General features: G+C 41.1%; 1 protein-coding gene across 2 annotated transcripts; it reads right to left on the minus strand.

The window, feature by feature from the left end:
* Positions 1-384: 384 nt before the first annotated feature.
* LOC4333340 (arabinosyltransferase XEG113) lies at positions 385-6181 on the minus strand. 2 transcript variants are annotated; one of them, XM_015777849.3, is made up of 11 exons: positions 5391-6181; positions 4575-4831; positions 4189-4324; positions 3741-3835; positions 3580-3633; positions 2948-3061; positions 2006-2104; positions 1784-1903; positions 1096-1182; positions 798-1019; positions 385-596 (listed from the first exon to the last, which is right to left on the minus strand). In XM_015777849.3, exons 1-10 carry the CDS (start codon positions 6112-6114, stop codon positions 837-839), a joined length of 1869 nt encoding a protein of 622 aa, XP_015633335.1. In that variant the 5' UTR covers positions 6115-6181; the 3' UTR covers positions 385-596; positions 798-836. The 2 variants fall into 2 exon arrangements, with proteins under 2 accessions (XP_015633335.1, XP_015633333.1); XM_015777847.3 differs by having other exon boundaries at positions 385-1019.
* Positions 6182-12430: the final 6249 nt, after the last annotated feature.

A 12430-nucleotide genomic window follows, 5' to 3' on the forward strand; every position in this document is an offset into this window, starting at 1 on the left:
GTTAAAATGAGAAAGTAGATGAAAATGTAGCCGCGATGAAGCATCCAGTTATCCACTCGATTACTCGTGATTTGGAGGCAGAGATTAATCTATGCCCATTGCAATTAACCCGTCGCCTGTGATCCTTTTCTTTTTTTCCCCCTTGGTCTTGGGAGATAAGAAAATGATAAGTAGCCTTGTGGGATGGGAGGGACCAACTACTGAAGGATCTGAGCCATAGATCGGCAATCGGGAGCACGTATGGTCCCTTCTCCCTCTCCAAATCAGCTTGTGTTCCACATATGGAACTTCTGAATACTACTGATTAGTTCGCATAAATAATTAACTTTCACACAAGAAAGTATGGAGAGTTAGGAACGAAAATACCCTTTTATGCTAACTAAGTACACAGCCAATAATGATGCATGTTTACTCCTTTTCTGTACCAGCCAGATAACTGTCAAACAATCAATTCAGGCATTTTGCATAAAAAAGCTATCTTCTCCTTTGAAGCTAATGTCTGTATGAACTATGAACATAGCGCAACAGTTCTGAGTCAAAGTCATTATCTACAACATTATCTTCACAAGATGAATGGACCACGGTTTATCAGAGATCTGTGTGAAGTAAGAACAGAGCAAAGGATCACTGATCGACCATAAGTGAATCAGCCTATCAAAGATCAGAGCTACAAAACTGATTGCCATTTGATTTCTATTTCCTTCACAGTAAGCAGTCAAGAAGAATCAATTGGATTTCCAACAGGTAGTGACTGCTATGATAATAGGAGTTAATCTGTAGTAAGGAATCTATCTTGCCTTTGAATCAAAAAATAACATCCGTGATTGTAGTTAGCCTCATTCCTGTACCTCCAACCAAGGTGGATGGTCCTCCACCTTGGTCTGTGGAGGAAGGGGCTTCCAGCCTGGTTTCTCATCCCAGTACATGTCATAATATATGTGCCCTATTTCACGGAGCTGCACACAGCACCATAGGCCCACATATCTCTTTACTCGATTCCGAAATTTCGTGTCCACAGCCTGGTTTAAACAATAAAGTTACTATGCATCCTTTTATTCAGAACTAGCACAAAATTGTTGAAGACTGGAAGCTTACTGCATCAGAAAAACCTCCGAAGGCGTTAACCATAGATGAGAACTGTAAGATTTTGATATCCTTATATGGTTTGAATATATCCAAAAGCTGAAAAAAAAATAGCAACTTCAGAATATGATTTTTCCATAAGATACCAAAAGATAAAGCAGACCTTGCAATAGGCAATGGCTGCTACTAGGAGTATAGGAATCCTACTCTATGTTCCACAGGGTATGCCGTTTCCTCTTATCTGAGGTGTGTATATGTCTCGATATACCTTTATGTTTAGTGATTTTTAATGACGGGTGTGTTCGGATGTGATTGCTGCAGCGGCTTTCAACTACTGCGGCTGCAGCAGCTGCAGCAGCAATTGCAGCTGATCAAGGCATGATACCTCTTGTCTGGTGACTTGTTGGCTTGTCGCACACATATTTCTTAATAAAATTGGAGTCTTGTCTCAAATAAAATGTTCATGTTTGCGAACTTCAAAATTACAGCATTAATTCTGAGTTTGCATGATATGCCTTTTGCTCCAGTTCTCACTTTAGCTTGAGTTTCCTTTTTCTAAAAATCCTATAATCTGGGTACTAGTATAGTTCCCTCATGTTGTGACAAATAAGTATCCTCTAATCTAAATGTTGTATATTTGTATGCATGACCACATGAGAGATAAATTAGGCATGCATAATGTGCAAACAATGCCATTTACCGTTTGTTCTGTGCTATTCCTTGGTAAGAGAACAGGCGCGCCTTTATTGGTTCTATTAGTTGTTGAGCATCTGGTGCTATGCTCATTGCAGAGCTCAACCTCAAGAAATGATTCTTTGACCTATGCAAGATGCAAAACAATAATTATTAGAAGGCAAACCCACCTTTCTTACTACCAAATATTCATAGTGAATTGTTAAAACAAGTACAATAATAACATTACCTGTTTAGGCAATGATGGATTCTCAAGAAACGAGTATTCTCTAAAATCAATGTGTGGGCCAAACTCCTCCTTAGGTAAGTCCTTTAGCATAACATGTACCTGTAGAATTAAATCATCGTAGTAGGAATGTTAGCTTCATACTGGATCCACCTGTGGACTTCTCTGGCCTGTTTATTATGTAGTGCAAAATACAAGACAACTTTATTTGTGTTGCTGACCAGTTGGTATGAAACGCCATCATTAACACTATTCTATCTGCTTATAAATATCTAGCATTTCACCAAAGCTTTGTTCACATATTTGTCCTTTTCAACTTCCCTATGCAAATTTCCCACAGTATCCATGCTCATTTTACCCACAAAAAACCATAAGTTGACCACACATCATTTGTTATTCCTGTGATGGTAATCCGGTGGTACTTTTGCTATATTTATGAAAAATATTAATGGCCCGATATGTCAATTTTTATCTGCACATTGCCACATTCTGAGGGTGGTTGCAAAATAATGAATAACGCATATCAGTACAGTAACCAGATCAGCAATAATATGTTGAAAAGAAGTTTTCAGTACATAGCACTGTGGTCTGGTCTAAACTCCAAACCACCAAAGCTTGGACAATAAAAAGCATGGCAAGCTTCAGCCACCTGCCACCTGGATACATCTAAAAAAAATGACATCTAAAATTCTAAAACTACAGAGAATTTCCAAAAATCTAAGGTATGCTGACACATATAACATGAAATCCCAGTTATATAATTTACTTTAACTTCACTAACCATATATACTTTTGAAAAAAAAAATGTGATGAATTTCCTACAAAATATGATTCATACAACTAAGGAAACTATTTCTCTAACCAACTAATAGTATGTCATATAATATGAAAAATAGTAAATAATGTTATGATAACAGAAATGAAAAAAATTCCCAGTGTAATCACCTCAAAAACATGATCCATTGGACAGAGGAAAGGTTGTCTGGTCATTGTTCCTTCCAAAACTCCAGGATGTCCAAACCACATCCTATCAAGCCTGCACCATAATGGAGGCATTACCTAAAAGTACAAACAGTAGTCAGAAATTGGGTGTCCACAAGTTTGAGCACAATACATCGAACAGCGTAATTCTGCTCTCAAACACCTCCAGAAGTTATCTAAGATAAAAACTTATCCTCAAAAAAGCAAGCATGAAGCACCTACCATACATTACTACTCAACACCTCAATACTCACTAATTAGCTGCAGCTTACTCATTTAAGGATAAATGCACTTTTGCAAGTTGTAAATTTTGTATCAAATTAAGATGGTGCACACATCATCAGTAAAGACAAAATTAACATCTAAAAGATAAGAACATATTAATAATCATTTCAACCTTTTAACATATAGAAAGTTTATGGAAAGAGATCACATTCAAGAAATCGAATTGCAGGTTAAATCAATCTCAACTAAATGTTTACACTTAATGATCTGCATGTCCACTACCTCACAATCACGAATAGTAAGTGTGTAGTATTCACACTACCATCATGGAGTTCAAATCAAACTAGAAAAAGAATAGAAATTCCACTGACCAGGGTCCTCTTTAATAGGGAAGCAATAGCGAGTGCAGTTCTTATTTGCTTCAACTGAAAATTTTCAAGCACATGACTAATCAGGAAAAAGAAAAGGAATAACCATCAATAACAGAAGTGCAGCCACAAATTTGCAGAAATATATGTGTAGCTGCAGATACCTGGTAATTGACCAATGCAAAATGAGATTTAACAGTATGAGCGCCATCTAACAGCAAGCTTTTAGGAATGTTGGGTCTAAATGATAGGAAACCTCCTGCATCATAATACCAGGTAAATTATGGACATGATGAAAAAAAGTAGTAAGTAAAGATTGTAGGATTCAAATCCGAATAATGTTATATGCATGAAAATAATTTCATGTGACCATCTTTTCATTCTTGGATCATATATGGCTACAGCCTACATGGTTTGTTTAACAGTGCTCCATTGGTAATTCTGAGATAACCCATACAGACGAAACATTTTAACACTAGGGTACATCATGGTCTTCAAACATAAAATCAGAAGGCATTTGTACACTAGAACACATCATGATCTTTAAACATGAAGTCATGAACCTCTGTCCCAAAGAAGTTCCGTCATGATAGGGTCAGAGAATAAACATACCTGGTGAGTCATAGTATGATGGCTGATCAAAGAAAAGCATTGCTTCACGCAATCTATGACGCTTTCCCACAGTACCTGCATACTGGAAAGTAGTATGCACAGCATATGGTTCTAGCCGAAGCTGCTGATACATGCCCTGGCAACTCAAGAAAAAAATACATTTCAGGTATAAACAACCCAAGAAAATTACAGAGAATTTTAGACGAAAGGGACAGTATAAACAAGATGCACAAAGTGTGTGAAACAAAAGAACAAGAACCAAACATATGCAGGACAACAAAGATAAAAAATGCAATTGCTAACTAACTGAAAATTTACTCACCAAAGAAAAATTTTGACATGCAAGATATTTAATTTGCCAATTTCAAACAAATAAGAGCAACTACCTGCACAAAATATGTATGACCACTACAGAATATACTTGCTGGTAGGACTCCAAGCTTCAGTTTCCCATCATAAGAATATACAAGTTCATCTTCTCCAACAACCGGGTATCCAAATTTTTTGTGTATAAGGTCATTAAAAGCATTCTGGTCCCACAACGTATCATCAGATAAGAGTAAGTCTTTCCAATCTTTTGCCAGCCTCTTAGCTGGTTCAGTGGGTCGCCAATGGAAAATACCGATATTGTATGCACCAGTAACTGTGCATAAGAAAGGGGGGGGGAAGGCAATATGTTAGGTTCAAATAGTAACTGCAATTGATGGTAAACAGAACAAAAAATCTTATTATACAGGTAAACAGGGAAAAAAAATATTATACAGGCAAACAGAAAATATTGGAGCAGATTTTTTAAAACATCAGAAAAATACAGTAACAAGAACATTAGTTCACATCAGGTTCTAATTCTCTAGGATTTGCTATTGCTGATACATATTGGAAGCTATATTCTACAGCAATTGTCTTCACCAACAGAAGTCCAATTCCAGAGTCATTCCACTGTAAATATTTAAAAATTAGTTCTATTCTCATAAGTTGAACTAAAATTAATTCCAAACTTTCAGAATTTAGTATCAAAAGGTCAAGAAAATTCATCTCAGTATTGTGCAGTTCTGATTTCCTGATCTTACAGCAGGGCAATGATTATTGTAGATAGATTAGCACTGGGAAATATCGAAAAATAGAGAATGCATCACACCATCTATCTCGTCACAACATATGACTTAGATAAGGTGCATTATTGCAAAGTGTAGATAATTCACCTTCCCTCCAGTTCTCCAGGCTGTCATCGGTGACCGTGGGAATGACCTGGTCGCTGGACGTGAGGAGATCCGCGTCAGGGTAGCGGGCGAGGTAGGGCAGCGGGTTCTTGAGCCACACCATGTCCGTGTCGCACATGAGCAGCTCGTAGCCGAAGGGCAGGAGCGCGTTGATGAGCAGCACCTTCTCCCTGCCCATCTTGTGGAAGGTGGGCGAGCCCCAGACGGCGTCCTCGGTGGCCATCCTGCTGCCCATGTCGAAGACGGGGACGCCCCTGAGGTAGAGCTCCCGGAGCAGCTTGGTGTCCATGGCGCCGACGAGGAGGCTGTCGACGCCGAGGTCCGTGAGGTGGCGCACCCAGGTGAGGATGAAGTCGAGGAAGGCGTGGTTGCCGAAGGTGACGACAATGGCGCCGCCGCGGGCGCGGGCGCCCACCATCTCGCGGGTGAGGCGGAACGCGCGCGGCGCGGGCATCCGCTCCCTCCGCGGCGGGGGCTTCCAGATGGGCCGATTGTACATGGTCTCCGGCTGCGCCACACCGGAGACTGCGCCCGAGAGGTTGGCGGCGGCGGCGGACGCGGGAGGGATGGGGAGCGGGGGCGCGGCGAGCGAGGAGAAGGAGGAGAGGAGGAAGAAGAGCGCGGAGACGGCGAACCCGCCGATGACGGCGCCGTAGATCCCGACGAAGACCGGCTTGGTCGAGTCGGCGGGGCACCACGGCGCCATCTCGCCGGCCGGCGGCGGCGGATCGTGGTCGCCGGAGAGGCAAGGTCAGCGGCTCACCGCTGCCATTGTCGGGAAAGGGGACTAGGGGAGGTGGGGTTTGAGACGAGACGGGAGTGGGCGGCGCCGGCGGGTCGGGGGGCCCACCTGGCGGTGGCTGCACGGTAAGACCTTACTACCGATGATCCCGTTACGGTGAAGGAATCACGATGGAAAAAGCACGCTCCCGTTTCGCTCGCCACTGTCGTGCGGGGCCCACTTGACAGTGAAAGCAAGTAGGGAGTGGATTTGTGTCTTCATTTCCACATGTTCATCCGTTGTAGTAGAGTATGACTGTCAACTCAATCAAGTACACTGTACGAGTGGTGTGTTTATGTAGGGCAAATGGCAATGTCCAAGCGTACGAAAAGGGAAAGATAAATGGATATTCATCTATGGGTGTGTTTGGAAGAGATTTTTTTGGCAGCAGCTGCGGCTGCAGTAGTTTAAAACGGCTGTAATCTGTAGCAGCAAAAATGGCTGTCAAACGAGGTCTATTTCTCTGTGCAGCTATGCTTCAAACGTCAAATAGGGTAATTTTAAGCTTGTCTAATCATCACGGTTTGCGCATTGAACGATTGAGAAATTCTTTTCTTTTTAGAAATATAATACAAACGCAGACATCCACAATGCGCGTACACTCACCCCTATGAGCACGCGCGTATAACCTACCTCTAAGCACTTCTGGAAGATTGGATTAGCATATCTTGAGATTAACAAAGTCACCACGAACCGGCGCCTCATTGTCGCCTATTACTGAAAGAACAATTAGCCATAAATACGAGCACCCGTGTTAAATCTAAATTTTAACTCTGGTGAGCTAGTTTCACCACAAGAAACCTAACCAGTTAAGATACGCTCACTTCGTGAAAACCTAGATAAATTTGGTGCGTCGTGGAATATAGTTTTCACCTAAAATATTGTTTTCTTTGAGCGGAATTTTGTTCATATTTCAGTACTAGTATCTTCTGTGGGCCAATTATTAGAGCTTATTAATATCTTTACGTTAAAAATACTCTTGAAAATAAGTTCTAGTTTTTAAAGTCCTTTTGAAGTAAATAACTATATTTATAATAATTAAAAAAACAGCCCTACAAAAATTCCCCATGTCATCTAAAACTAATCTAAATTCAAGCCAAAGTTGAAAAATGCACGATATTGAAACTTAAAAGTTGAATATTGTCTGGTTTAGAGTTAATTTTAGTGTTATTACATTTTTTTAAAACAAATATTTAGGATTGTAAATGAACTTAATTTTGTCATTTATGTCTTACCTGGTATACATTGAGATATACACCAAAATATTCGTGTTATTAGAGGGAGGGGAAATTTGCCAAGATTGATATGGACTCACTTCATTCACAAATTATCATCATATAAATTTTTCAGTGTTATTCAGAAATGATCAGTATATTTGGTACTTCCTACATGTGACTTTTTGTTTTCCTGTGCAGTATAAAATAATCAGTTGCATGTATTGTTCAATGTACTAACTAATTGTAATTGTGGTGCATGACTGCATGCATGCAAGCAATATCATTGGCGCATATTGCCCTTGAAGCATATATATAGGACACAAGAAATGGTGTTGCATGTTAATCGATGTCAATTTAAGTGACATGTGTAAGTGTGATGGTATCGATACACAAACCATATATGCTGATCATTTGTGAATAGTGGAAGTACAATTTATCAAGGATTTGTCCTTTTGCCACCACATTAAAAAAAAACAGAAAGTTCTAACTAGCTAGGTACTACATCTCTTTTCTAACTAGATACCAAGGGAGCTGCCAGAGATTTCTGTCGGGATAAGGTAGTAGCACTTTGTAAATGACCACCATCGAGCCATTCAGACACGCATAGATGAAGAAGATTTTAGCAATATCGTACAAACAGATTGGAACAGTCTATTCCTTAGACAGCTCTAGTTTTTTGTCTCCCATTTCTCATTCTGTTTGATGTGGAAAATTTGCAACAAGTCTTGTGGCTTTGTTCATCCGCAGATGATGCAAACCGGAATTTTAATTAAATTATCTGAAAAGCTACAAATTTTTTTTTGAATTTTATTTGTGCAATTTAAGAAATTCTAAACAAACATGGATGGACCGTGTCATTGTAGATTACTAGTTATCGTGCACATGTAAGGCATGTTTTGGTATTATGTACAATAAAAAAAATAGAATAATAAATGTACCTTTTTTATATAGAGCACTCCATACAAATTCTAAAGGTAAAAAAAGAGTATCATAGACCCTAGTAAAAAGCATGTGTTATGTGTACTCCTGGAGTGCCAAGCTGTGCACCATGTAAATTACTACGGGAGAAGCAAAGCAGCAAACCTTGTGTCCAAGATTGTGGATCTAATTCTAGACAATTCATTCAACATAGGAATAAATGTTTTTTCAAGAAGGTCCTCAGACCTACCCCGTAGCTTATATTGAAAGCCACAACGACAGGTTCGCTGGGATTACAAGGTTTACATGAGCTCAGAGCAAAAGGGAAGTCTCACATGGTCACACATCCCGACCAGCTAGGGTCACTTAAAGGATAGACAAACTAAACAAAAAGGGGTAAGAACTCCCATAGCAGAAATTGACAACTCTTACTTTAACACGGACTTCAAACTTTTTTTGGTAGGAAAAACATCATCCAACTCTTGATCTTGGTCGCAGCCTTGCTATTGCCCCTTCAGACGTGCCACCAGAGCCTCCATCTGCTTCTCCTTGGGGAAGGAGAGGTTTCCACTACATCAGTTGAGAAATAATTTGAAAAAGTTAAATTAGAAGGGAGTAAGCAATGTTATCTCTAAACACCATATCATTCCTCGTTAGCCACCAGGTTCACACAATTGCAGCTAATCAGCAAAGACACAACAAATTTTGTACAAATTTAAGGGAAAGAAAATTGTTCACCAGTTTGTTTTATTCGTTATTGTCCCCCAAAAAAATTGTAATAGATCTCTGATAGAAGAAATAGAGGCTTATATCATTTTATTTTGGTCTTAACCCAATTGTTAAAAAAATTACAGTTAGCATGATTGAAAACGACATTCTTGTATGTTTTTTCAGAAATGAATCTTAGCAGGATACCCAATTAAAGCTCACTAATCCCATGCCTTGAACTGCATATGGTAACATGCATGCTCCATGTCCCATGCAACACGCTGCATCTGGCTGACTATACAAAAGGACAATATGAAATTTGTTAAAAAAGTGTTTTTTAAATAGCACAAATAGAAGAGGCACAATCATCTGTTGTTACTCTGCAGTTGCTGCTAAATAGCCCTTCTGATTCCTGTACATAGCTTCAGATCCATTAAGCTTCATTTTTTATTCAGTACAAAAACGATTTTGAAAGAACACTTTAGATAGAAACATTGGTTTATCCCATGCGGCCTCTCGCCAAAGCTGAGTCGTGTAGCCAAAAAGATTGACCGTACAGAAAAACATGGTCACAAAGGTGATGTTTTGCGGCAAAGGGAAATTTAAAATGTTTAAAGAAGATAGTGTCACCAGAGATATGTTGCATCATAAAGTAAATCAGAGAAAAAAAACTTACAGCAATTCACACAAAATGAATACAATTTCCTCTTTTAGACTCCAAAAATTCTTAATGCTTTTTCTGCACTTCACGTTTGCTCAATCTTTCAACACACAAGCTCTTTGAACATGGCTCTGAAGCTGAAGCACTCACTTCGCTGTGCAAAACAGGAGAAAGTGCTTTAGCAAATCACTGGGCAACAGTACATCCACATAGGAGGCCATTAGAGCAACTTTGCACATAAGGGATCAATAGATGTGTATATTCCTAAGCATTGTTGTTGGCACCCAGCTTGAACCAACTATTGTGCTAATTTAGCCAAAAAAGGATTGATCCTTGGGAATCAAAAAGTCTATCAGGCTTGATAGGTTTGTCTGAATTAGTCGAGGGTGCAGACTGCAAGTTACATGATGTTATGATGTTGAGGTGAGATCGATTTAAATTAATAATGAGACACAACCTGTCCTGAGTCAACTGCTTCTGAAATTCATCCTCCGTCACTGCAGAGAAGGGCAGTACCACCTGAATAGTTGGAGTTGGCAAATCACCTGCATATACACTTATTTTTTTATTAGCCAAATAAAATCTTAATTGACAACAAGCACAGTACCATTAGAATCAGAAATGCCATAATCATGCCTTGGCTGCTCCTTCGATGTGAATAAATCAAACTTTGAGAACAACATGAATATAATATGGTTACCTACCTTTTTTCGAGGCCAAGTTATACTGGCCGCCGCAGCTGCCGTTCTCCTTCTTAGGAAGGTTGAACCCAGTATCACACTGCAAACCACTCAATTCCCCTAATCAAACACCATACGCCACCAACATCAGATAAAAATCTTTAGAGAAGGGGAGGAACATCACCTGAACTCCTGAACATGACAAGGTCATCCATCGTGTAGATGCGCTAGATCCGGCAACATCGCCATATACTGCAAGTACCAAGTAGAGAGGGCGGGGCCATGGCGGTGTCCAAGCAATGTGCCATCACCACCGACCTTGCATTCACACGCAAGCACCACCTCCTCTACCTGACGTGGCGGCGTGCACTGTGGGAGTCGAACTCATGAGGTGCCTGAGGTGTTGAGGGATGGCCTTGGTTCCTCCTCCACCTGACGTGACGTGGTACCGTAGGCGGTGGGACAGCTGTAGCAGTGCATATACACTGGATCTCCTCTTCTCCACTGCCCGACGACGGCAGTGAGGCGAAGACTTTGATCCAAGGACGACGGCTCTCGATCCAAATCCAACAGCGCCTGCGTGCAGGGAAGGGGAGCTGGCGACGGACGCCGCTGCGGGATACGGGTGGTGGAAGGCGACAACGGCGGGGGAAGGGCGAGGGCATGAGGGGCTGAGGGGATGATATACTTGCCTTGGCAGTTATTGCGACGATGCGGGGATTGCGCCATCAAGGAGGCGAGATTGACGATGGCGATGGGGATGAGAATGGGGATGGGGCTTTGGGTGGATGATGCAGCGATGGATTTCTGGCCGATGATTTCACCGAGCCGATTGACGGATGGAGAAGTGGTGGATCGAGGCGGAGCGAGTAGAAGCGGCGCGTGTTGGCGGCGGCGGCGGCGACGCCGGAAGGGGACGACCCTCCGAAGGCGGCGAACGGGGAATGCGAGGAGGAAGAGGGCGGAGGAGGAGGAGCGCCGGCGGGAGCAGCGGTGGGGCGAGGAGAATCGGCGCGTGATGGCAGCGGCAGCAAAAGCGCTGGGGAGGAGCGCGAGTCCCGCGTGTTCAGCGCACGCTCATCGCGCGAGGAGGAGGAAGCGGACGGATAGGAGAGATGGCGGACGGACGATCTGGATCAGGAGAGACGCAGATGAACGGTAGTGATTGATTCGGATGATTTCACCAGTAGGATTGGAGGGGGCAACTCCTCTTTTTTATATTAGTATAGATATAGAAGTATAGATGTGCAATACTGTGATCACTTAGCTACCGTGGAGAGAAATGGATATTTTGTTAAAAAGTAAGAGAAGTTCTACACATGATTAAGCATTAATCATTATAAACTTGAAAAAAGAGATTAATTTGATTTGTTCAAACATCTTCTATATAAAACTTTTTTTACTAGAAAAAACACACCATTTAGTAGTTTAAAAGTGTGCTAATGAAAAACAAGTAAGTTAAAGTTTGGATTCGAAGGAAAAAATTCGAAATTAATCTTTTTTTTAAGTTTATAACGATTAATGATTAATTAATAATATGTTAATGAGTTTTATCCTTTTATGCGTACGATGAATCTTTCTTCAAACTCGCTAGAAGAAAGCAGTCTTACTACAACATACTCTATATATCGAACATATTATTTTCAAAATTTTCTAAAGCACACAAAATATAATCTGAAAGGGGTTGTAAAACCAGCTCTCTCATTGTGAGATATTTGTACGCAAAAGGCCAGATATTTTAGCGGCGAAGGAGATCTTTCCCGCTACAGGGCAAAAGCTAAAGCGCCTAACAATGTACTTGAGCCTCGCGTTCTCTTGTCCCATAGCGAAGAAAACAGAGGCGGCTGGCAAGAAAAATGAAAAAATAACAAAAAAAAAGAGGGAAAAAAATCAAGGCAGAAGAATACTCATCCAATCCAACCACACGCCCCGGCCAGCTCGTCGTCGCCACCTCACCACCACACACGCGCAGCCAAGCCCCTCACCTCACCTCACCTCTCCATCCACGATAATATCATGATCCATCCTTATATATGCCTCCTTCGCAAACTCACTTC

This window comes from Oryza sativa, chromosome 3, assembly GCF_034140825.1.
Source record: "Oryza sativa Japonica Group chromosome 3, ASM3414082v1".
NCBI classification, from domain to species: Eukaryota; Viridiplantae; Streptophyta; class Magnoliopsida; order Poales; family Poaceae; genus Oryza; species Oryza sativa.

Bases quoted from the DNA above. Each gene is read 5' to 3' on its own strand.
- LOC4333340 (XM_015777849.3), bottom strand. From the start codon at position 6,114: ATGGCGCCGTGGTGCCCCGCCGACTCGACCAAGCCGGTCTTCGTCGGG. The intron at 4,325-4,574 runs GTAGTTGCTCTT...TTGAGTTGCCAG, and splicing joins GTCATACATATTTTGTGCAG to GGCATGTATCAGCAGCTTCG. The intron at 3,062-3,579 runs GTCAGTGGAATT...TTGTACTTTTAG, and splicing joins CCCTATTAAAGAGGACCCTG to GTAATGCCTCCATTATGGTG.